The sequence below is a fragment of the Heptranchias perlo genome, chromosome 7 (assembly GCF_035084215.1).
Source record: "Heptranchias perlo isolate sHepPer1 chromosome 7, sHepPer1.hap1, whole genome shotgun sequence".
NCBI classification, from domain to species: Eukaryota; Metazoa; Chordata; class Chondrichthyes; order Hexanchiformes; family Hexanchidae; genus Heptranchias; species Heptranchias perlo.
In genome coordinates this window covers 79,657,180-79,682,642 of record NC_090331.1, presented here as the reverse complement: position 1 = coordinate 79,682,642, position 25,463 = coordinate 79,657,180, and the positions used below count along the sequence as shown (strand labels likewise).

Sequence of the window (25,463 nt, the reverse complement as noted above, 5' to 3'; positions counted from 1 at the left end):
TCTTCTGTGTAGTCACCCAACTGCATCCACAGAACCCCCTGGTTACAATTAATCACATCCTCTGCAATCCAGAAATCATGTATTTTGCTTTCAGGATTCTTGAATCAATCGATTGCACATTCTAATTTTGATCAAGCAATCACTGCAAGAAAATTAATTCTGAAACCAGTTTGCACTAACTGAACCCATTTTAAAATTATTTGATAGTTTCTTACATAATGTAAGAGATGAGCATCAGAACATGGATATTGTGAATGAAGAAATTACATGAGAAGCTTTCATTGCAACAGTTTCTGTATTCAATATCAATGCTTTGTTGCTCAAGTACTAGAAACAGTCAAATGAAGGAGAAAACAGATTGTGCATGACTCAATGTTACCAACTGGCAACACCCATGCATAGTTTTGAAAATGGCAGATTGTGCATTAAAAGAATAAAAAGTAATTTGTTTTGCAACAAAGTAAAGGAATATGTTGGCATTATATGATACTTATCCTATATATATTAAAATGTACTTAAAGCAAACAGCTCAAAGTAACAACTTCATAGTAATCCTGTGTGAAATCCAAATTTTATTTTAAATTCATTGTTCACTGCAACATATAGAGGTATCTTAAATTTCAACTAATACAGGCAATCACTGTGCTTTTACAGATTGCCACAAAATACATACACAAACAAATGAATTGCCCATGGCGTATTGATGAGCATAAGTTTCTTTACATGCAAAAATACTAGCTTCACGAGTCACCTAGTGGCTGGGAAATGCTGACATAGCAATTTCTAATGGTAAATTTCAACAAAGAAGCAAAACCACAAGTCGTGACAACAGGGAGAGCGTGAACAAAAGCAATAAATTAAAAAATATATAAATAAGTAAAATACTGAATAATCAAAAATTCAAAAGTGAAAAAGATTCTATTTTCCTTATGGTTTGATATGAAAAGGTGAAGTCTGAGTCAACAGAATGCATCTATTTGAACCTGCAGTAAAATCGAAAAGCCAGCATTTTCCCAGATTTTTTGCTCAATACAGAATATATTCTTTGCAATCAAGGCATCCATTAGTTTATCTAAAGCTATAAATGTCTTTGATGTTGCTATAATTCGTTTGTACAACATATTTGAAAAGAAAGTTTGTCATCACAAAAAAAGTTCTCATTTCAGTCAGTGTGTTTCACTCTTTCCTCTTCTCCTACTCTTACAGGAGGCCACTGCTGGCCTCCTTCAGTCAGGCAGTGAAACCAACAGGAAATCAAGGACTTAACCACAAGTGCCACCAATACCACTTCAAGAAACCTGCTGACAGGAAGGCAGTTATGTCATTCTGGAACTAGAATTCAGACCCAGACCCTCTTGGGACACAAGTTCAGGCCTCAACTTTAGCAACTTCCTGTTGTCATGTGACATGAATTTATCTTCAGGCCTTTCTGTATTTGTTTCCTGATTCTGCAGTCTTATGATCAGTGTCTGCATTCGTATTCAACATGATTTAAGTCTAACATGTGCACGGTCTCTAATCAAATTAGCTCACTTTGCTTCAGATGATTATCACTTACACATTGTGCAAGATCATCAAGTTAGAGCATACAATCAACATAAAAATCGGCCACAAAAGCACGATATCCAAGTTCTCAAGGCGGTTATGCCCTTTCAATGGTCTAAGACTATAGGACAGTCCTCTGTAACGCTGGAATTCAAAGTAATTACCATTAGCAAATGAAAAATCATGACAACTATACTAACCCTCCAAAATTCTGTTAAATTCTGAAATCAGCTACAAATATCCAGTGGAATGTAACCTCCTATCACCACCAAAAGGTTTATTACAGTCTGAAGGGTTATGCTTCTTCACCTGCCTTCCTCTTCCTCCCCTCTCCTCCTAAAAGCATTAGCACTTTGCTAGGACAAGTGACCATTTGGGTTTACCCACATTTATTCACTTTCAATCCTAAATTAATTATTATAGTGCCAAGAAAAAAACCTCAGGAGCATATACACACAGGTCAAGAGTTTCAAAATTTATCAGATATTACTTTTTAAAGATTTTTGAAGCGTCTCAATTTTTTCATCTCAAGAGCCACCAGCTTGCACATTTACTCCATCTGGTTCAAATATAATGTCCAGTCTTGTTTACTCTTGCTTTTTTCTTTATAATGAGTCTTATGTCATCATTTCTTTCCTGTTACCAGCCACCCACCTTATAGCTTCTCCAGGCATATCTCTGTCCTTGTCCTAGTTTCCATGGCTCCCTACAGAAGACAATGGGCCGGATCTTGCATAAGGCATTAGTTAGACCTTTTCCTGCATCCCACAGCTAGAAATATTTTTGCAGCACACAAAACAATATCATCCTGGAGGAGCTATCACTGTTTTAATGATATTAACATACATTATGTATAGCATTTGATAAATATTGAAAATGGCTTACCTGGATGGCTTTGTGAGGTCATCATTTAGACAGTCCACAGCTGCAGCAAATGGCAATAGGTCAAACTTTCCAAACAAATAAGAGGACAGCCCCCGAGAGCTCCAACACTCCAGGAATACATACAAACTCAGTAAATTAATAAAGTCTTGGTCAGTAAAGCATCCTGTTCTGCAGCCAAGGTAATTATTTTCCAAACTAAAGCGTTTTCTTCACTGCACTTCGAATTGTGAACCTGGTGGGAAAGATATTTTGGTTAATGAACTGCAAAGGATTTCTTACTACAAAAAAGATTTAATGCACTTTGGCTATTTTAGGGGTGATCGATACCAAAATCAATAAGCACAAGGCCTAAAAGCAAATTGATGCTTCTTTATAGGTAGACAATTGTAAACAATTTTACAACACCAAGTTATAGTCCAGCAATTTTATTTGAAATTCACAAGCTTTCGGAGGCTTCCTCCTTCCTCAGGTGAATTCACATTCACCTGAGGAAGGAGGAAGCCTCCGAAAGCTTGTGAATTTCAAATAAAATTGCTGGACTATAACTTGGTGTTGTAAAATTGTTTACAATTGTCTACCCCAGTCCATCACCGGCATCTCCACATTATAGGTAGACCAAAGACTTTCAGCCTTTCCATGGTTTCAAAATTCCTTCCATAATCTCAGGACAAGAAATAAAATTATTGCTTAAGTTCCAAAATCTCCTTACTCTTGGAAAATAAACATGCAATAAAGCGAAATGTGTAACCAAAAGCGTAGGCCAAATAACTTGTTACCAAAACCAGCAGCTGGCCTCGCCACATCCCATCTCTTGACCTCCGCGGCCCTACAACTCTCCGAGATCTCTGCACTCCTCCAATTCTGGCCTCCTGTCCATCGCCCCACCATTAGCAGCCGTGCCTTCAGCTGTCTAGGCCATGAGCTCTGGAATTCCCTCCCTAAACCTCTCTGCCTCTCCCCCTTTAAAGCGCTCCTTAAAACCTACCTCTTTGACCAAGCTTTTGGTCACCTGTCCGAATTACTCTATGTGGCTTGTGTCAGTTTTTTTCTCCGGTGGAGCGCCTTAGAACATTTTACTACATTAAAAAGGCACTATATAAATGCAAATTGTTGTTGTTACTGAAAGAATACTTTACATAACTGGGTAAACCCAGTCCCACTCAATTTAATTGTGAGCCAAATGCAAACAGTCCCAGGTCTGCTTGCCACAAAATCTGTTAAAATCACTGCGCCATGTCAAATGGAACTCATTGGACAACAACATTTAACAACAACTTGCATTTATAAAGCGTCTTTAACATAGTAGAACATCCCAAGGCACTTCACAGGATTTTCAAACAAAATTTGACACTGAGCCACAATAAGGAGATATTAGGAAAAGGTGACCAAAAGCTTGGTCAAAAAGGTAGGTTTTAAGGAGCATCTCAAAAGGAGGAGGAGAGGTAGAGGGAATTCCAACGGTTAGGGCCTAGGCAGCCGAAGGCACAGCCGCCAATGGTGGCAGAGTTAAAATCGAGGATGCATAAGTGGCAAGAATTGGAGGAGCACAGAGGTCTCGGAGGGTTGTTGGGCTGGAGTAGGTTACAGAGATAGGGAGAGGCGAGGCCATGGAGGGAATTGAAAACAAGGATGACTTTTTTTTTTAAAACATCAGGGCATTTCTGGACCTGGAGCTAACGTAGGTCAGCGATCACAGGGGTGATGGGTGAACAGGACTTGGTTCGAGTTAGGAGGCACGCAGCAGAGTTTTGGATGAGCTCAAGTTTATGGAGGGTGGAAGATGGGAATAAAAATTGTTTCCTTCTGATTTTAGTTTTCTAACAAATTAATGAAGCAAAAGGAGATTAAAATATAACAATGGTTGATATGTACATCTTAAACTGTGGTTCTAAGATGAATTAAAACAAGTAGTGAAGAATCTGAAACAATATGTAATAATACAACCCAGAGAACAAAAGCACTGGCCTACACCCTGTAACAAGTAAACATGACTGGGCGAAAGAGCTGCCCAAAGAAACACAAAGAATAAACAATTCAGTCATATGACTGCTGATAGATTCAACATATCCCTTTGTTTCGCACACCAGCAAGTTATGTCATGATGAAATCATCCAATCTATCAATTTATCACTAAGTGAACTATAAAAAAGAAAGCTACACAATTAATACTTTGTTACAAAAAGATTACTGTTAATTATTTTCTCCAACTGCAAACAGTGCAAAGTAAACCTTAAAATGTTGGATCATTCAAAAACAAACGGTTTAAATTTCATTTTTAATGTTAGAAAAGAAATACAGCCAATTGTTTTATCATCTATATGAATGAAAATTTAATTAATTAGTTTTTAATTTAATTTGGACATTGCTGATTGGAATGCAGAGGCAGCTGTACATTGCAAATCAGTGAGCAAATCGATACCTATAATATTACAGCCAAAGGTCCGGACCATTCAAATAAACAGTCCACATAAACAAACAGAAACAAAGAAAAGTTTTTTTTATTTTTTATATATTTTAGATAGTAGGGACAGATGTCTCCTGAAATTAAATCATTGATTGTTTTAAGGAAGGAAGGGAGGGAAGAGGAAAGATATCCTGAATATAAACAGAATTCCCATTGCCTAACATGTGCTCCAACAACCCTGGTTCAGCAAATGATTGTTCTTTCGTAGGCAAACATTTCAACTGAGTTCAGGTCAAATGATGACATCTAAATAACTAACTGAGAGAAGTGATGTATGAAGTTTTGCTGCTGAGACGGAGAACTTTTTGGACTGATACAGAATGTCAAACAGGTAACAAGTGCAGTTCTCTGTTTTCCTGGTATAGATCTGCAGATTTAGCTTAAGCACCAGCAAATCTATATTAGGTCCTTTTATTACATAGAATTTACAGCACAGAAACTGGCCATTCGGCCCAACTAATCCACGCTGGTGTTTATGCTCCACACAAGCCACCTCCCACCATCAACCAACACCTAAAAACAGATAAACTGGTCGTTATCACATTGCTGTTCGTGGGAGCTTGTGGTGCACAAATTGGCTGCTGCGTTTCCTACACTGTAACAGTGACTACACTCCAAAAAGTACTTAATTGGCTGTAAAGAGCTTTGGGACATCCTGAGGTCGTGAAAGACGCAGGTCTTTCTTCATTTCATCTAACTATCAGCATATCCATCTATTTCTTTCTCCCTCATGCATTTATCTAGATTCCCCTTAAATGCATCAGTGCCATTCGCCTCAACAACTCCATTTGGTAGCAAGTTCCACATTCTTCTACCCACCCTCTGGGTAAAGAAGTTTCTCCTGAATTCCTTATTGGATTTATTAGTGACTATCCTATATTTATGACTTCTAGTTTTGGACTCCTCCACAAGTGGAAACATCCTCTTCACATCTACCCTATCAAACCTCTTCATAATTTTAAAAAGACCTCTATCAGGTCACCCCTCAGCCTACTCTTTTCTAGAGAAAAGAGCCCCAGCCTGTTCAATCTTTCCTGATAGTTATAACCTCAGTTCTGGTATCATCCTAGTAAATTTTTTTTGCACCTTCTCCAATACCTCTATATCCTTTTCATAATATGGAGACCAGAACGGTGCACAGTACCCCAAGTGTCTAACCAAGGTTCTCTATAAGTTTAACATAACTTCTCCGCTTTTCAATTCTATTCCTCCAAAAATGAAGCCCAGTGCTTGGTTTGCATTTTTTATGGTCTTATTAACCTGCATTGCTACTTTCAATGACTTGTGAATCTGAACCCCTAGATCCCTTTGCTCCTCTACCCTATTTAGACGCTTATTTTCCAAGGAATATGTGACCTCCTTATTCCTCCTACCAAAATGCACCAGCTCACACTTATCTATATTGAAATTCATTTGCCATATCACACATCTGTACACAGTGTCCGAAATAAAACGGGGGATCTGGAGGCAATAATTTGAAGCGAGGAACCAGATTTAGTAGGAATAACTGAAACATGGCTACATAATAGGACTGGCAACTAAATATTGCAGGTTATAACTTAATCAGAAAGGATAGGGAAGAAAGGGGGAATGGAGTAGCTGTACTAATTAGAGATAACATAATGGCAATAGAAAAAAGGGACATAACTAACAGAAGGCTAGAAACAGAATCCATATGGATTGAAATAAAAGATAAGTAGGGATCGATCCCTTGGAGTATACTACAGACCACCTAATAGTGACAAGGAGGTAGAGGAAGGAATAAGTAAGCAAATGTGTGAAATGAGTAAAGGGCATAAAATAATAATCATGGGAGATTTTAACTATCCCCAAATAAACTGGCAAGAAGAGGTAGATAAAGGGATACAGGGGATGGAGTTTTAACAATGTGTGCAGGACTCATTTCTCACCCAGAATGAAAAAAGTGCAACAAGAGGAAGCACTGCTGGATCTAGTAATGGGAAACGAACCAAAATAGATAAGAGAATTAAGCGGAGGGGGAACATCTGGGCAATAGCAATCACAACATAATAAGGTTTAAGATATAGATTGCAAAGGACACAAGACAACTGGATAAAAAATTGGAAAAAAGATGATTTTGAGGAGATGAGAATGAAACCAGGAAAAATAAACAGTAAAATAGAACAGCAGTGGGAAATATTTAAAAACGGTGATCAAGAGTGTCCTGGAGCAATATATCCCACTAAAAAGCAAGAACAAATTAGCCAATAATGACACACCATGGGTGAATAAAGATATGAGGACAAAATTGAAACTAAAAGAAAAAGACATACACTAAGTACGTAGACAACAAAAAAGACGACAAAATGAAATATGAAAACATTGGAAAAGAAATCAAAAAAACAATTAGGAAGGCAAAAATCAAACCACAAAATTAAATCAAGGAGTATCGAAAAAAGTAGAATATTTTGCAGACACATAAATAACAAAAAAAAAAATCAGGATAGGGATAGGATGACTAAGGAATACACATGCTAAAGTCACAGGCAATGGCAGTGAAATAGCAGAAATATTAAATAATTACTTTGCTTTAGTATTTACCAGGGAGACTAATATGGTGGCCATGACATTAGAAGAAAAAAAAATCAAAAAAGATGTACAAGTCTTTTAAGATAGAAAGGAGGTAAGATAACAAACTAATCAAACTTAGAGAGGCTAAAAGCCTAGGTCCGTGTGGATTGCAGCCGTACATAGTAAAAGAAGTTAGGGAAGAGGCACAATTAGACATACACACACACACACACACACATATATAGATACATATATATAAAAAAATCATTAGACAAGGGAATAGTGCCAGACAGCTAATGTGATTCCTATATTTAAAAAGGGAGATAGAACAAGTCCAGGGAACTATAGGCCAATTAGCTTAACATCGGAGGTAGGAACGATAATGGAATCCTTACTGAAAGATGAATAGAGAAACATCTAGAAGTTGAAAATATAATAGTCAGCATGGATTTCAAAAGGGAAGGTCATGCTTGACCAACCCTATTGAATTCTTTGAAGTAACAAAGTGTAGATAAGGGCAATGCAGTAGATGTAATATATTCAGATTATCAAAAGGCCTTCAATAAAGATACCACATAGTAAACTCATGATTAAAGTCAGAGCATGTGAAATCAGGGGACAAGTAGCAGAATGGATAGCAAGCTGGCTACAAGACAGAAAACAGAGTAGGGGTTAAAGGTTGTTACTCAAACTGGCAAAAAGGTGAGAAGTGGCATTGCACAAGGATCAGTGCAAGGACCACTGTTGTTCACCAATAAACGATTTGGGCTCAGGAATCAGAACAATTTCAAAATTTGCAGACAAAACCAAATTGGGGTATAGTTAGTAACAAAGAGGACAGCAACAAAATACAGGAAGACATTAATAAACTTGCAGAATGAGCCTGTAAATTGGCAAATGAATTTCATGTAACTAAGTGTGAGGTGGTACATTTTGATAGGAGTAATGAGGCCACATACTCCTTGGGAAATAAGGGTATAAACAGGGTAGAGGAGGAGAGGAATTTAAGGGTACAGATACACAGTCCTCCTCGGTATTAACTAGATTGATTCCTGAGATGAGAGGGTTGTCCTATGAGGAGAGATTGAGTAGAATGGACCTATATTCTCTGGGGTTTAGAAGAATGAGGGGTGGATAGACTGGAGAAGCTGGGGTTGTTTCCATAGAGTAGAGAAGGATAAGAGGAGATTTGAAAGAAGTGTTCAAAATCATGAAGGGTTCAGATAAAAAAAAAGCGAAACTGCTCCCTTTGGCGGAAGGGTCGAGAACCAGAGGACACAGATTTAAGGTGATTGGCAAAAGGACCAAAGGTGAAATGAGGAAAAACTTTGTTATGCAGCATGATTATGATCTGGAATGTGCTGCCTGAAAGGGTGTGGAAGCAGATTCAATCGTGGCTTTCAAAAAGGAACTGGATAAATACATGAAGGGAAAAAATTTGCAGGACTACGGAGAAAGAGCAAGGAATGGGACTAACTGGATTGCTCTTACAAAGAGCTGGCATGCGCTTGATGGGCTAAAATAGCCTCCTTCTGTGCTATAAACCATTCTATGATCTCATTGAAACGTATAAAATTCTTAGAGGGCATGACAGGGAGATGCTGAGAGGCTGTTTCCCCTGGCTGGAGAGTCTAGAACTAGGAGTCATAGTCTCAAGATAAGAGGTTGGCCATTTAACACTGAAATGAGGAGGAATTTCTTCACTCAGAGGTTTGTGAATCTTTGGAATTCTCTACCCCAGAGGGCTGTGGATGCTCAGCTGTTGAGTATATTCAAGATTGAGATAGATAGATTTTTGGACACTAAAGCAATCAAGGGATATGGGGATAGAGCGGGAAAGTGGAGTTGAGGTTGAATATCAGCCATGATCTTATTGACTCGAGGGGCTGTATGGCCTACTCCTGCTCCCATTTCTTATGTAAGGAGTCTTACAACACCAGGTTATAGTCCAACAGCTTTAATTGAAATCACAAGCTTTCGGAGGCTTCCTCCTTCGTCAGGTGAGTGTGGGATTCCATAAAGGTACAACATATATAGTCAGAAAACAATGCCTGGTGATTACAGATAATCTTTCCAACTGCCCGTTATCAAGGCAATCAAAGGAGTTGAATAGTGTTCAGACAGAGAAACATTACATACAAGACTACTGAATACTGAATACAGAAACGGTCAGGACAGAGAGAGACAGAGAGAGACAGAGAGAGACAGAGAGAGACCCATTGTATTAAAAACAGATAACTTTTTTTTTCGCTGGTGGGGTTACATGTAGCGTGACATGAACCCAAGATCCCGGTTGAGGCCGTCCTCATGGGTGCGGAACTTGGCTATCAATTTCTGCTCGACGATTTTGCACTGTCGTGTGTCTCGAAAGACACCTTGGAGAACGCTTACCCGAAGATCGGAGGCTGAATGTCCTTGACTGCTGAAGTGTTCCCCGACTGGGAGGGAACACTCCTGTCTGGCGATTGTTGCGCGGTGTCCGTTCATCCGTTGTCGCAGTGTCTGCATGGTCTCGCCAATGTACCATGCTCCGGGGCATCCTTTCCTGCAACGTATGAGGTAGACAACGTTGGCCGAGTCGCAGGAGTATGAACCATGTACCTGGTGGGTGGTGTCCTCTCGTGTGATGGTGGTATCTGTGTCGATGATCTGGCATGTCTTGCAGAGGTTGCTCTGGCAGGGTTGTGTGGTGTCGCGGACGCTGTTCACCTGAAAGCTGGCTAATTTGCTGCGAATGATGGTCTGTTTGAGGTTAGGTGGCTGTTTGAAGGAGAGTAGTGGAGGCGTGGGGATGGCCTTAGCGAGGTGTTAGTCGTCATCGATGACATGTTGAAGGCTGCGAAGAACATGGCGTAATTACTCCGCTCCGGGGAAGTACTGGACGATGAAGGGTAGTCTGTTAGTTGTGTCCTGTGTTTGTCTTCTGAGGAGGTCTATGCAATTTTTCGCTGTGGCCCGTCGGAACTGTCGATCGACGAGTCACAACGAGTTCCGCACCCATGAGGATGGCCTCAACCGGGATCTTGGGTTCATGTCACGCTACATGTAACCCCACCAGCAAAAAAAAAGTTATCTGTTTTTAATACAACTGGTCATTCTCTCTCTTTCTCTGCCTTTCGGGTGTCTCTCTCTCTCTGTCTTTGTGTTCTGACCGTTTGTGTATTCAGTAGTCTTGTATGTAATGTTTCTCTGTCTGAACACTATTCAACTCCTTTGATTGCCTTGATAACGGGCAGTTGGAAAGTTTATCTGTAATCACCAGGCATTGTTCTGTCTATATATGTTGTACCTTTATGGAATCCCACACTCACCTGACGAAGGAGGAAGCCTCCAAAAGCATGTGATTTCAAATAAAGCTGTTGGACTATAACCTGGTGTTGTAAGACTCCTTACATTTGTCCACCCCAGTTCATCACCGGCATCTCCACATCATGCCCATTTCTTATGTTCTTACATTCTAGCACTGGGGTGCATTTCTAGAGGGATAGAATTGAAAAGCAGAGAAGTTATGCTCAACTTGTGCAGACCTTGGTTATACCACACTTGGAATACTGTGAAAAGTTCTGGTTTCTACACCATTAAAAAAAAGCATATAGAGACACGGGAGAAGATGCAAAAAAAGATTTATTAGGTATAACGTCTCAGCTCTGGTATCATCCTATCAGGAAAGATTGAATAGGCTGGAGCTGTTTTCTGTAGAAAAAAAAGAGAACGAGGTCACCTAAGAACATAAGAAATAGGAGCAGGAGTAGGCCAATCGGCCCCTCGAGCCTGCTCCGCCATTCAATAAGATCATGGCTGGTCTGATCCTATCCTCAAATCTAAATTCATGTCCAATTTCCTGCCCGCTCCCAGTAACCCCTAATTCCCTTTACTTCTAGGATAGAGGTTTATAGATTACGAAAGGGTTTGATAGGGCAGTCGCAGAGAAGATGTTTCCACTTGTGGGGGAGAGCAGAACTAGGGATCTTTAATATAAGATTTGGCAGGAGTGACTATGACTCTCTTCGAGGCTTTTAGTAGGTGGCCTCGACGATTTGCCCTCTGGTTGCTGTAGCTGTGATAGTCTTGCAAGTTCTCTGTCACAGTGAGCCGTGCCTCCATGTGGTCCCGCTGGAAACAAGATAACATCGTTGGCTGAATGGGCTGCTCAAAGAACTTGCTTAACGGGTGATCTGCGTAGATCCGCGGAGGTAAGCGATTTCTCTCTTGACCTGTCCAGGCAAGAGCCCAGGCTGATGCTTGGTGTGGAACCAAAGGGTGGGGGTAATGACTTGCCCTCATCTGGTGTTTGTTTTAGTACGTCCGGTTACAGTAGTAATGTAGCTGTAGTCGTGCAGCTCTGCAGTTAAATCGCGACCCAACTAGCACTCACTTGGTGAAGTCTTCTTCTTACTGTAACTGTGGCCCTCTTGTACGTTCTCGGACACAGTGAGTCGTGTTCCCGCCAGCCTCCTTACCATACGTGGCTGTTGCGACTGCTCAGAGAATGCACAAAGGGTGATCAGACGGTGATCACACTCCCTCAGGAGGGGAATCTTCCAAAACAAAAATATGTGAGTTCGCTCACAGCCGGATGGGTTTGGTACTGGGCAAAATACCTCCCCGCCTTTCAGTGGCAGCCTACCAAGGCGTAAAATACAAAAGCTGCACCGTTGGACTGACTCCTGCAGTTCAGCACCACAAGCCTCTACCAAGACAGAGGGCGACAACCGGGCAAGATCACAAGTGCCCAGCTGTTAACCAAATTACGGAAGACTGGAGTGGAACGGACTGTCAGTCAATTCCAAGGAGCAGGGGACTGCAAAAGTAGTTCTCAGCCAGTGATGTCGAAGAGAGCTTCACAGAACCTCGAGGAAGGCGTTCCAAGAGGAGTGACGATATACCATTTAATCCCCAGATCAGTGGGTAGGGAAACCAGAACAGTGGCAACCCCGCGGGGGGTTCCTGAAACCAGAGACTTTACATGGATATTTAAATGACATTGAGGGGTCAACTTAAGAGCCGCTAGTCGACTCTCTGTAATTATGTTACATGTTAAATCTGTTGTTGTTGTTGTTGTTGATTGTCTGATGTGTGATTACTAGTATTAAAGCGCAACCATTAGATAATGACTCATGGGTAATCGGCAGGCATTGCCGCTAACCAAACGACACTAGCTCAGTCATGTCTCTCCGTTATGGTGGACTCCATGCCCAGTGAACCTGTCAGTAACGTCTGTTTTCCTAATCATAGATCAACCCTCCTCCCCACCTTAATGTACCTGCGCTTCACTAACAGCCGAACCGACCTGGCTGTGGTGTAGCTGGATATTTGCAACATGGACGAGCCACGTAAAAACTCGAAATAGGCACTCATTTAATGGAATGATGTTCCAAGAGTGTTATCTAAAATAGCTAACAAATCCAATAGGGAATTCAGGAGAAACTTCTTTACCCAAAGAGTGGTTAGAATGTGGAACTCACGGCCGGGGGCAGGGAGGGCTAGAGAGCGAGTCTTTCTTCATGTAATGTTGGGTCAATTTTCAAAAAAAAACATTGCACTTTGAAGCCAATTACCACCCCACCTATGTTTTGTTGACAATTAGAAAAGGTGAACGCTAATGTTCTACACCTGTGAAAGAGATGTTCTAATTTGTAACATTTGTGAAACTCAGGGGGGCGGGAAGGAGTAGGAGGATACAGCAAGAAATAGCAGATGGATAGCTTCTTTCCTCATTCTAATTTAATCTTTTTTTTTTTAAAAAGGAAGTTGAATTTTGATAGCAAACAAACCCCCTAAGGGAAACTGATGGGAGATAGGGTATGAGGGGGACAGGAAACAGAAACAGCTACAAAACAGCAGAGGTAGGTAAGAGAGAACACGCATTCGCCAACTTGCTAGGTTCAACGCCAATGGAGATCAACTTGTAATATTAAAAACTTATGGTCCGATTTTAACTTGGTCCTGGCCAGTGAGCAGGAGAGGAATTTCAGGCAGCAGTAGATCCAAGATTTCCTGGTAGGGCCCACAAGGAAGCCATTAAAAGTTTTTTAAAAAATCATACCTTGCTGGGTTTCTATCCCTGGATCCATTTGGCAACTGCTTTCTGCAGTGTAGTTAGTACTGTGCACGACTTATGTGGCCCAAGATTAAAATTGCGTTGGGGTCATTAAACCCTGACTTTTGAACATTTGTGAGGCCCTCGCCTGCCTGCGGAGAGTTCCTCACCTGCCTCCCAAAACCCAGGAGTTAAAATGGCGGTCGGCACAAGTGTGACACAAATGGGGAGATAATAGAAGAGTTACCTGCCCAAACCCTGAAAATAGGATATCAGGAATTCAACTAGTGGGCAGTCAGAGGTTCTGCCTCAGCCCAGATCCATCCCCCAAGGCCTCCTGGAATTTCAGCATTGTACTGATCCCCTTTCAATTTTTTTATTCTTAATTGCAGATGTGAATGCCTTGGTGCAGTGATAGGTGGTCAGCTCCTCGTCATGTACCATGTGATTAGGCCAGTAGCATTAGTAAGATTTATGTTGCTGGCCAATTGGAGGGAATGCCATCACTCCTATATCATACTTATAACCTTTGCATAAAATGAAAGTGGAGGGCAATCAACGGGAAAAAGAATCCTAGTGCCAAGTAAACCATGTTATCAGTTGAATGTGTCATGTACTGAAAAATATTAAATAGGTAATAGTCAGGCAGTTTAAGGTTGTGGCAATTTATCATCCCCATGCAACTGAATTTTTAAAAATTTGTCCATGGGATGTGGGCGTCGCTGGCAAGGCCAGCATTTATTGCCCATCCATAATTGCCCTTGAAATGGTGGTGGTGAGCCGCCTTCTTGAACTGCTGCAGTCCGTGTGGCAAAGGTTTTCCCACCGTGCTGTTAGGTAGGGAGTTTCAGGATTTTGACCCAGCGACGATGAAGAAACGGCGATATATTTCCAAGTCGGGGTGGTGTGTGACTTGGACGGGAACGTTCAGGCAGTGTTGTTCCCATGTGCCTGCTGCCCTTGTCCTTGTCCTTCTAGGTGGTAGAGGTCGCGGGTTTGGGAGGTGCTGGCGGAGAAGCCACGGCGAGTTGCTGCAGTGCATCCTGTAGATAGTACACACTGCTGCCATGGTGCGCCGGTAGTGAAGGGAGTGAATGTTTAGGGTGGTGGATGGGGGGGGGCCAATCAATTTCTAAGTAATTTAATCATTCTAAAAATAGAATTTTGGAAAACAGCACAAGAATGGTGGCAATAATTAAACTTTGGTCAACACTTCAAACATTACTTTAACCATGATTTCAATACAGCATTTTTTTTTAAAAAAGTAACGCTGGAGGACAATGACAAATTACAGCTGACTTTAGGGTGTGTGGGGGGAATTGAAAGGGTGGGTAAAAGGGTGTAAAAACAAAAGTCAACCAGAATTCTTGCTTCTGGTAACTATTTAGTAATCCCAATGGGAAAGAGTAGTGTCGCACACCCCCAACCCCCCACCCCTCCTCCTCCTACCACTGCCTAAATAGCCCAGCAACGCTCTCCATTACAGCTCTGATATGAAGAATGGCTACATTAGCAAGGTACTGGAACCTGATTGCACCCAGCGCGTGGCACTCTCAGCAGAGGATGTGATTTTTTTAAAATATAAAATGTCCTAGATTAGTCTCTGGTACTAGTAATTATATAATTCAAACATTATAAATCAATTAGAGCATGAAATTTGAAACCTAATCCATTGATAGATAACAAACAGAAAATGCTAGAAACACTCAGATCAGTCAGCAACCGTGAAGAGAACAGTTAAGTAAAATTTCAGGTGTGGCCCCTTCATCAGAATAGTTCTGACCTGCCGAATGTTTTCATTTCCGATCTGCAGCTTTTGGCTTTGTGTGTCTATTGATATTACAGCACCTTCAGGTGAAAGGATGGGAGATTACAAGGTGGCAGAGCACACTAGTATGCTACTGCATTCTACTAATGTAAAGAATCTTACAAAACCAGGTTATAGTCCAACAAATTTATTTGAAAATCACAAGCTTTCGGAGGCTTTCTCCTTCGTCAGGTGAATGTGGAAATAAAATCCTTGAACGTTTCGCATTTATATTCAGAGAACAATACCTGGTGATTACAGATAATCTTTCCAACTGCCCGTTGTCAAGGCAATCAAAGTGTTCAGACAGAGGTGTTACCTACAGGACCACCGAATATACAAACGGCCAGAACACAAAACAGAGAGAGGGAGAAACATTCTAAAGGAAGAGAAAGACGGAAAATGACCCGTTGTATTAAAAACAGATAACTTTTATTCGCTGGTGGGGTTACGTGTAGCGTGACATGAACCCAAGATCCTGGTTGAGGCCGTCCTCATGGGTGCGGAACTTGGCTATCAATTTCTGCTCGACGATTTTGCATTGTCGCGTGTCTCGAAGGCCGCCTTGGAGAATGCTGACCCGAAGATCGATGGCTGAATGTCCTTGACTGCTGAAGTGTTCCCTGACTGGGAGGGAACCCTCCTGTCTGGCGATTGTTGCGCAGTGTCCGTTCGTCCGTTGTCGCAGTGCCTGCATGGTCTCGCCATTGTACCATGCTCCAGGGCATCCTTTCCTGCAACGTATGAGGTAGACAACGTTGGCCGAGTCACAGGAGTATGAACCACGTACCTGGTGGGTGGTGTCCTCTCGTGTGATGTTGGTATCTGTGTCGATGATCTGGCATGTCTTGCACAGGTTGCCGTGGCAGGGTTGAGTGGTGTCGTGGACGCTGTTCTCCTGAAAGCTGGGTAATTTGCTGCGAACGATGGTCTGTTTGAGGTTGGCTGGCTGTTTGAAGGAGAGTAGTGGAGGCATGGGGATGGCCTTAGCGAGGTGTTCGTCGTCATCGATGACATGTTGAAGGCTGCGGAGAACATGGCGTAGTTTCTCCGCTCCGGGGAAGTACTGGACGACAAAGGGTACTCTGTTGGTTGTGTCCCGTGTTAGTGTTCTGAGGAGGTCTATGCAATTTTTCGCTGTGGCCTGTCAGAACTGTCGATCAACGAGTCGAGCGTCATATCCCGTTCTTACGAGGGCGTCTTTCAGCGTCTGTAGGTGTCCATCGCGTTCCTCCTCGTCTGAGCAGACCCTGTGTATTCGCAGGGCCTGTCCATAGGGGATGGCCTCTTTGACGTGGTTAGGGTGGAAGCTGGAAAAGTGGAGCATCGTGAGGTTGTCCGTGGGCTTGCGGTAGAGTGAAGTGCTGAAGTGCCCGTTTTTGATGGAGATTCGTGTGTCCAAGAAGCCGATTCTGAGGAGTCGTCCATGGTGGGATGGAATTTGTTGATGTTATCGTGTAGTCTCTTTAGTGATTCTTTGCCGTGGGTCCATAGAAAGAAAATGTCGTCTATGTATCTGGTGTATAGCGTTGGTTGGAGGTCCTGTGCAGTGAAGAAGTCCTTTACCCAAACACACGGAACAGCCATGGGGACCAAATTCGCACCCGAATACGCCAACATTTTCATGCACAAGTTCGAGCACGACTTCTTCACTGCACAGGACCTCCAACCAACGCTATACACCAGATACATAGACGACATTTTCTTTCTATGGACCCACGGCGAAGAATCACTAAAGAGACTACACGATAACATCAACAAGTTCCATCCCACCATCAAGCTCACCATGGACTACTCCTCAGAATCGGTTTCTTTCTTGGACACACGAATCTCCATCAAAGACGGGCACCTCAGCACCTCACTCTACCGCAAGCCCACGGACAACCTCACGATGCTCCACTTTTCCAGCTCCACCCTAACCACGTCAAAGAGGCCATCCCCTATGGACAGGCCCTGCGAATACACAGGATCTGCTCAGACGAGGAGGAACGCGATGGACACCTACAGACGCTGAAAGACGCCCTCGTAAGAACGGGATATGACGCGCGACTCGTCGATCGACAGTTCCAACGGGCCACAGCGAAAAATCGCATAGACCTCCTCAGAAGACTAACACGGGACGCAACCAACAGAGTACCCTTCGTCATCCAGTACTTCCCCGGAGCGGAGATACTACGCCATGTTCTCCGCAGCCTTCAACATGTCATCGATGACGACGAACACCTCGCTAAGGCCATCCCCACACCTCCACTACTCGCCTTCAAACAGCCAGCCAACCTCAAACAGACCATCGTTCGCAGCAAATTACCCAGCTTTCAGGAGAACAGCGTCCACGACACCACACAACCCTGCCACGGCAACCTCTGCAAAACATGCCAGATCATCGACACAGATACCAACATCACACGAGAGGACACCAGGTACGTGGTTCATACTCCTGTGACTCGGCCAACGTTGTCTACCTCAAACGTTGCAGGAAAGGATGCCCTGGAGCATGGTACATCGGCGAGACCATACAGACACTGCGACAACGGACGAACGGACACCGCGCAACAATCGCCAGACAGGAGGGTTCCCTCCCAGTCAGGGAACACTTCAGCAGTCAAGGACATTCAGCCACCGATCTTCGGGTAAGCATTCACCAAGGCGGTCTTCGAGACACACGACAATGCAAAATCGTCGAGCAGAAATTGATAGCCAAGTTCCACACCCATGAGGACGGCCTCAACCGGAATCTTGGGTTCATGTCACGCTACACGTAACCCCACCAGCGAATAAAAGTTATCTGTTTTTAATACAACGGGTCATTTTCCATCTTTCTCTTCCTTTAGAACGTTTCTCCCTCTCTCTCTCTCTCTTTTGTGTTCTGGCCGTTTGTATATTCGGTGGTCCTGTAGGTAACACCTCTGTCTGAACACTTTGATTGCCTTGACAACAGGCAGTTGGAAAGATTATCTGTAATCACCAGGTATTGTTCTCTGAATATAAATGCGAAACGTTCAAGGATTTCATTTCCACATTCACCTGACGAAGGAGAAAGCCTCCGAAAGCTTGTGATTTTCAAATAAATTTGTTGGACTATAACCTGGTGTTGTAAGATTCTTTACATTTGCCAACCCCAGTCCATCACCGGCATCTCCACATCATGCATTCTACTAGTGAGTGGCAGGATACTGATGCAGAACTGGAACACTTCAGGTGAAAAGTTAACGTTTTCAGGCATAACCTGTCACTTCTCGCCACAGATGCTGGTGCCTGATTTGTCAAGCGTTTCCAGCATTTTCTGTTTTTGTTTGAGTTCCAGCATACGCAGTATTTTTTTAATACTTCAGAGAGTTCCTGTTCTCAGCCACACAGGTGCTTTAAGGAAAGAGGGGAAAATAAAACAAAATACTAATGGATTGTAGGCAAAAGGAGTACAGTCAAGGTTGTAATTTAACCCCAAGTTTCAAATGATTATAAACCATTCCAATTTCACCCTCATAGCTTATGTCCTTTGCCCATGTGATCATGGACTCTATTATCATCTACTTAATCACATCTGTGGGCAAATCTACATTTCAATGGCGAAAGGATGAGCAGCAGACATTTTTTTTGAGGCACACTTACAAGACAGGCTGTTGATGTGTTTAGGACTGATTTATTATACAAAAACTTGGCTTCTTCAGAGGAATCCTTTTCTTCAAGATTTCAAAAGGAACAATCACAAAGCTATGACATATCTGCATGTGTAGTATCAGTGGCTTGATGGTAAACCAGCAATTGAAGAAAGAGACCGTAAGTGGAGTCTGTCAATAGATTGGACTCCCCAATTACCATTAAGTATACATGCTAATACATCAATGCTTACATTTATTAATGTTTTACACTCTACTACTAAAATACTAAATTAAAAACCAAGGAACGATTTGCATATATTAATAAGTAAACTCTTCACCTACGTCTCTAGGTCACTGCCTTTAATATTAGTGATAATCAACCAGCATGCTGAAAAATTCAATTCAGCAGGGTCTACACCTATCTTTGTCAACTTATCTTTCTTTTCAAATGCTAACCAGCCTGCTGTGTATCTCCAGCATTTTCTGTTTTTAATGCTGAAAAATTATTCAGGAAAAATCTAACAGTATATAAAGGTTACTAGCTACTTTAATGTTACATAGGCAGGATCACTACACAGGCCAGTATTACATTTAATATTTTTGGGTAAATAGCCATATATGACTATATAATAAAACAAACTGTAATTTCAACTCTCTCAGTTCCAGGACATCTGTTCTCTGGTAAAGTTGGCAAAAGCAATTCGCCAAGAACATAATAATACAGCCTCACATTTAAACCCCATACCAACACATTATTGACAAGAATGATGTTTTGGGACCGAGTTAATCAAGTGCAGGAGCGTGTTTTGCGAACAGTAAAGAAGTACCAAAACTATGGGGGCAATTTCAACCCACCCTACCTAACGGAAACAGGGTGGGCGGACAGATAAACTAGCACAGGTTACATACATGCCCTGGAACTGCCGAGACCTGACCAGTTTTGCAGGGTAAAGTTGCAACCGAACAGGCAGCAAGGGCAAATGCTCAAAGCCAGCAGGGTCCTTTTTTAAAAAAAAGTCAGATCCCAATGGATCATCGAGATCTGACTGCAATTTTAACTTAGCTGCCTGAGGGGAAAGCCACAGCAAGTTTCCCGTCAGGCCAATCTAACGAGGTAAAGGATCGGCGCTAGAAGAAGCCAAAAATGGTAAATTGAAAACTTTTTTTTTAAAACTTTCCTTGTTGGGTCAGAAGGAGCAGGAGTCCTTAGACCTCCCGACACGGATTTATGCCTCCAACCCACTTCCAGATCTCGAGACCCCTGCGGAACAGCCCCAGCAGTTGATCCTGCCACTTATTTGGTCTCTCCACTATTTTCTGGAGATTTCCTGCCCAAAAAGAATGGGAAGCCAACTGGCCGGCGGGATTTAAATGAGGCCCACAAGTTCAAATAGTCTGGGCCTCATTTCTGGAGCAGCGGGCAAGTTTCTTACTCGCACCACTGCCTATCCACCCAAAATTGGCCCAGAGACACTGCTGCCTATCCACCCAAAATTGGCCCGGAGTTAAAATCAGGGCCTACATCTCACTCAGTGAAGATTTTAGAACACATCTGATGTGGTATACAAACGTTTCTTTTTCAAATGACCTTGGAAGCAGCTTGTATCAGCACTTTCTTCTCTCACTGAAAGCAATGAGAGTGCAATTATATGCGAGAAAGTTGCTTTAACCAGGGCAAGATGTATTTTTCCCCTTGCTATTAGACAGTCAATGAGATAAAGGGTAATTTAGGTGATCCAACTTGACTTCAAATCCTTATATCTAAACCAAAGTATCAGCAAGTTGTTGACCAGATGTCACCGGTTAGCAGCCCCTGGCCAACAGAGTGTAACAGGGTAACAGTTTTGAACATTATTCTACAGGTAATGTACTTCACTCTAAATATCTGTTAAGAGCAAAACAGATGATAAAGATGCAAAGCAACAGAGGCATGCAATCCAGGTTAGCGGAATGTACAAAAGTGGCAGTTAATTATCAAAAAGGGATCATATATTGACTTATTTCACTAATTTAAAAAAAATTCTTAGTCTTGGATGATTTCCTTCTCCCCAAAGATGCCACAGCATTCTGATTCTCCACACAAAGCTCGTGACCTCCACCATGCCACAAGGGAGGAGGTAGCAAGCAGATGCCAGGCACTTCTGCATAGGGAAAGAAAGAGATAAAAAATAAAAAGGGCAAAACCGCTCTCAAATCTAATGCATGTTCTTCGACAGCACCTCCCAAACCCACGAACACTACGACCTAGAAGGACAAGAGCAGCAGGCACATGGGAACACCACCAACACGTTCCCCTCCAAGTCACACACCATCCCGACTTAGAAATATATCGCCGTTCCTTCATAGTCGCTGGGTCAAAATCCTGGAACTCCCTTCCAAGCAGCACTATGGGAGAACTTTCACCACACAGACTGCAGCGGTTCAAGGCGGCGGCTCACCGCCACCTTCTCAAGGCAATTAGGGATGGGCAATAAATGCCTTGCCAGCGATGCCCACATCCCATGAACGAATAAAAAAAAATGACTTGTCTCCATAGTCTCTGTCATATGGAAATGTGATGACATAATCCTGTTCCTAGACACAATATGGCGAGTATGAATGTAAATTTGAGGTTTCATTATTATTAGTGGCCTACTAGTTCATCTAGACAGTCAAGAATTACCCCCAAAAAATCCACAGTCTATGCTTATTTAGCACATCTCAGGTGGGGCACAGGTAGGGGTGCTATCATTGGCCTCAGCGCCCCAAAATGAAGGGATAAAAATTTACAGGGCTACGGGGAAAGAGCGGGGGAAATAGGACTAACTGGATTGCTCTTACAAAGAGGCGGCAAAGGCTCGATGGGCCGAATGGCCTCCTCCTGTGCTGTGACTGTTCTATGATTCAAAGTACACAGAATGTACAGCACAGAAATAGGCCATTCAGCCCAACAGGTCCATGCCGGTGTTTATGCTCCACATGAGCCGCCTCCCTCCCTACTTGCTACTCCCCGCTCTATCAGGTCACCCCTCAATCTTCTCTTTACTAGAGAAAAGAGCCTCAGCCTGCTCAACCTTTCCTGATGGGTATAGCCTCTCAGTTCTAGTATCATCCTAGTAAATCTTTTTTGCACCTTCTCCAGTGCCTCTATATCCTTTTTATAATATGGAAACCAGAACCGTTCATGGTTACACCACACTTGGAGTACTAAGGTTCGACATAAGTTTAACATAACTTCTCTGTTTTTCAATTCTATCCCTCTAGAAATGAACTGCAGTGTTTGGTTTGCTTGTTAATGGACTTATTAATCTGCGACGCTACTTTTAGTGATTTCTGTATCTGTACCCCCAGATCCCTCTGCTCCTCTACCCCATTCAGACTTTTATTATCCAAGCAGTATGTGGCCTCCTTATTTTCCTACCAAAATGTAACACCTCACATTGAGAACAAACAGCGATTTACTTGTACTACTTTCAATTTAATATACTGTATTCGCTGCTACAATGCGGTCTCCTCTACATTGGGGAGACCAAATGCATGTTGGGTGATCGCTTTGCTGAACACCTCCGCTCGGTCCGCAAGTGTGACCCTGACCTGCCGGTTGCGTGCCAATTTAATTCCATGTCCCACTCCCACCTTGGCCTCTTACACTGTTCCAATGAAGCTCAAGGAACAGCACCTCATCTTTCGATTAGGCACCTTACAACCTTCTGGACTCAACATTGATTTCAATAACTTCAGATCATAGCCACTGTTCCCATCTTTTCGGACAGCAGGTGCTGGTAATGGTTCTGATGTTGCTATTTACAGCTCCTCTAGACCCATCTTTTGTTTCTTTACTTGTCCATCACCTCCTTCCTTGCCTTGCACCATCATCCCTTTTGTCATTTAATCACTCCTGCCCTCCCCTATCAGAGACCTTCCCTTTTGTTCTTTCCTCTCCTTCCTTCCCCCCCCCCACCTTTTCCCTGGCTCTGTACTTGCTTAAAAACTGTTTAATCTTCAACTTCTTCCAATTCGGACGAAGGGTCATCGACCTGAAGCGTTAACTGTTTCTTTCTCCACAGATGCTGCCTGACCAACTGAGTTTTTCCAGCATTTTCTCTTTTTAATTTTAGATTTCCAGCATCCGCAGTATTTTGCTTCGTAATACCTCACACTTATCTATGTTGAAATTCATTTGCCAATTACACGTCCAGTCTGCAAGTTTATTAATGTCTTCTTGTATTTTGTTGCAGTCCTCCTCAGTATTAACTACAGCCCCCAATTTGGTGTCGTCAGCACATTTTGAAATTGTACTTCCAATTCCCGAGTCCAAATCGTTTATGTAAATGATGAACAACAGTGGTCCCAGCACCAATCCTTGTGGAACTCCACTTCCCACCTTTTGCCAGTCCGAGTAACTGGCACGAGAGGGGGAAAATAAAGTGACCCAAGATTCCCACTCCTGGCTGCTAACCAATGAATAGGATTGTGCTCAGCTCTGATACCCTCTCCCCCACCCCAGGTAAAACAGCTTACACATGAAAGGTCATTTAGGCAAGACACCAAGAAAACAACCAGCAGCTGTGAAACTATACCCTGGCAAGGAGTCAACACCTTCAGGAGAGATGGGGAGGGTAGAAAATAGACAAGGGGGAGGGAGTGAGAAATAAGTTACCTGAAAAGCACACATTAATGGATACCAGAAATCAAATCCAGCCTCCCAATTACTGCTAGGTAAACTGCATCAAAAATGAAACAAATGGCCACTATGGGTCTAGGCACAGATTGCAGCTACTTATGGGTCAACAGTAATGATTTTGTGATGGGATAAAATTATAATATGGATGCAAAAGATACACCCAAATACCAAGGTGTGAACTGGGCCAAATTTGCGCATTTGATAAATGAAAATCGAAATAAGAGTCATTTTAGATTCAGTTTGCCACTTAACTTCACTCCTGCCTCCTAATAATCACCACTACCCTAGTCCCTCTGCCACAATCTCAAGCTTACAAGTTCTGACTTTGCACACCAATTGTATTTTTATAGTAATATATAAAATGACTACAACACCCTTTACCACTAGTGTATAAATCAAGTCGATTTCTAGGTTTAGAAAGCATTTGTAAATACTGTAGGTTTGAAGTAAATTGCATCACCTGAACCCCTTAACTGAATGGCAGCATAATCATTTCACATCTAATTATTACTCTACATAATTATTTACACACACTGCACCGAAATAATAGTCCCACATAACTCTCTCATCCCAAAGAACAATCCCAACAGTGCAGCACACAAGAACACCAATGCATGGCACCGCAATGCATGCTGAAATGTGAATTCACATAACTCAATGCCCCACACAGCTGAGTTTCCAATCTCAGCCACATTACTATAAAGAGCTAGTGCGCAGAAGCCAAATACTTCCCCATGGTTAAGGGAGCAGAGGCGAAAGGGGGCAGAGGAATAAAGAATCATCAGGCCACGGACACACAACTCCTACCAGCTAATTTAAAACGTCAGTAGAGGCCTGATAGCAGATGGCCAACCTGCAGCTGCTGCATGGCACAGAGAGATCAAGGAAACAGGGGCATAAAAACAAGCACTATATATTGCCATTACAAGAACAGTAATACCACAACAGATCCTAACACTTTATCACTGTGGGAATTAGTCTACTTTTACTATGATTCATTCAATGAGATTTAAGAATTAAGATTTTTGAAGTTTTAACGCAACAAAAGAATACGTATCAGTGTCCATGTATTACTGGGATTAACTCATGAATATAAAAGATCTGAATTCACTCATAACTTATGGCCTTTTACTCATGAAATAAACTTCAATGTAAATTTTACTTCAAGTGTTTTGTAAACTTCAATGCTGTCATTCTGTAGCTTACATTTTGTTTAATAAAGGCAATTTAAATCTTTTCTGTTTATAAATGGAAAGGCCACTATTTAAAAGAATATTCACTTTATGACCCTTCAGTCATGCCCAGCTCCAGCAATCCAAATGCAAACAAACACACAAAAATAAACTTACACATGGACGCACTGAACAATTATTTTACTTAAAAAAGGTGTTTCTGTAGAAACAGTACCTCATCATTTCTAAAATGAGCCTGATAAATTTTTAAAAACGCGTTTATCTACCAGTAATTACTCAAAGCATTATTTCCCGCTCAGCACTGCTGCTAAGGAAGAAAATGAAAAGATGCAGGGAAAGGGATTAGAGTAGATAGCTCCAGTCAAAAAACTAACACTGCCACAGGCGCAATAACCCAAATATAACCTCCTTCTGTGCTGTAATTTCTATGATTCAATGATCGCTCTCAATTTCAGTGTAAAATTACAGATCATGCTTCAATGATCAGCAGTACACTGAGCCTTAACATCTCAATCATGCTACAACACAACGCTGACACTGAAAGAGAAAAACGAGAGCCAGGATCAGTCAATCAAAAAAACTCTGCAACCGGCTATTGGAGGAGACCTAGGAGCAGGACACCCAACGGTCACTTAGCCAGGTGAGAAGCATGGTACTGGAACAACTTGAATTTATATAGCGCTCTTAACAAAAAATAAAACGTCCCAAGGTGTTTCACAGAAACGTTATTAGACA

The 25,463-nt window shown here is 42.2% G+C and overlaps 1 protein-coding gene across 3 annotated transcripts in view; it reads right to left on the bottom strand.

Moving 5' to 3' along the window:
- The window catches only part of hdac4 (histone deacetylase 4), a 408,670-nt gene that overhangs the window by 378,392 nt on the left and 4,815 nt on the right, over window positions 1–25,463 (bottom strand). For all 3 annotated transcript variants that reach the window (XM_067987940.1, XM_067987944.1, XM_067987946.1), the window contains exon 2: window positions 2,431–2,662. Coding sequence is in view for 2 of the 3 variants with exons in the window: in XM_067987944.1 (XP_067844045.1) it covers window positions 2,431–2,455 (25 nt within the window). In the remaining variant the exon portion in view is untranslated. The remainder of the gene's footprint in view (window positions 1–2,430; window positions 2,663–25,463) is intronic.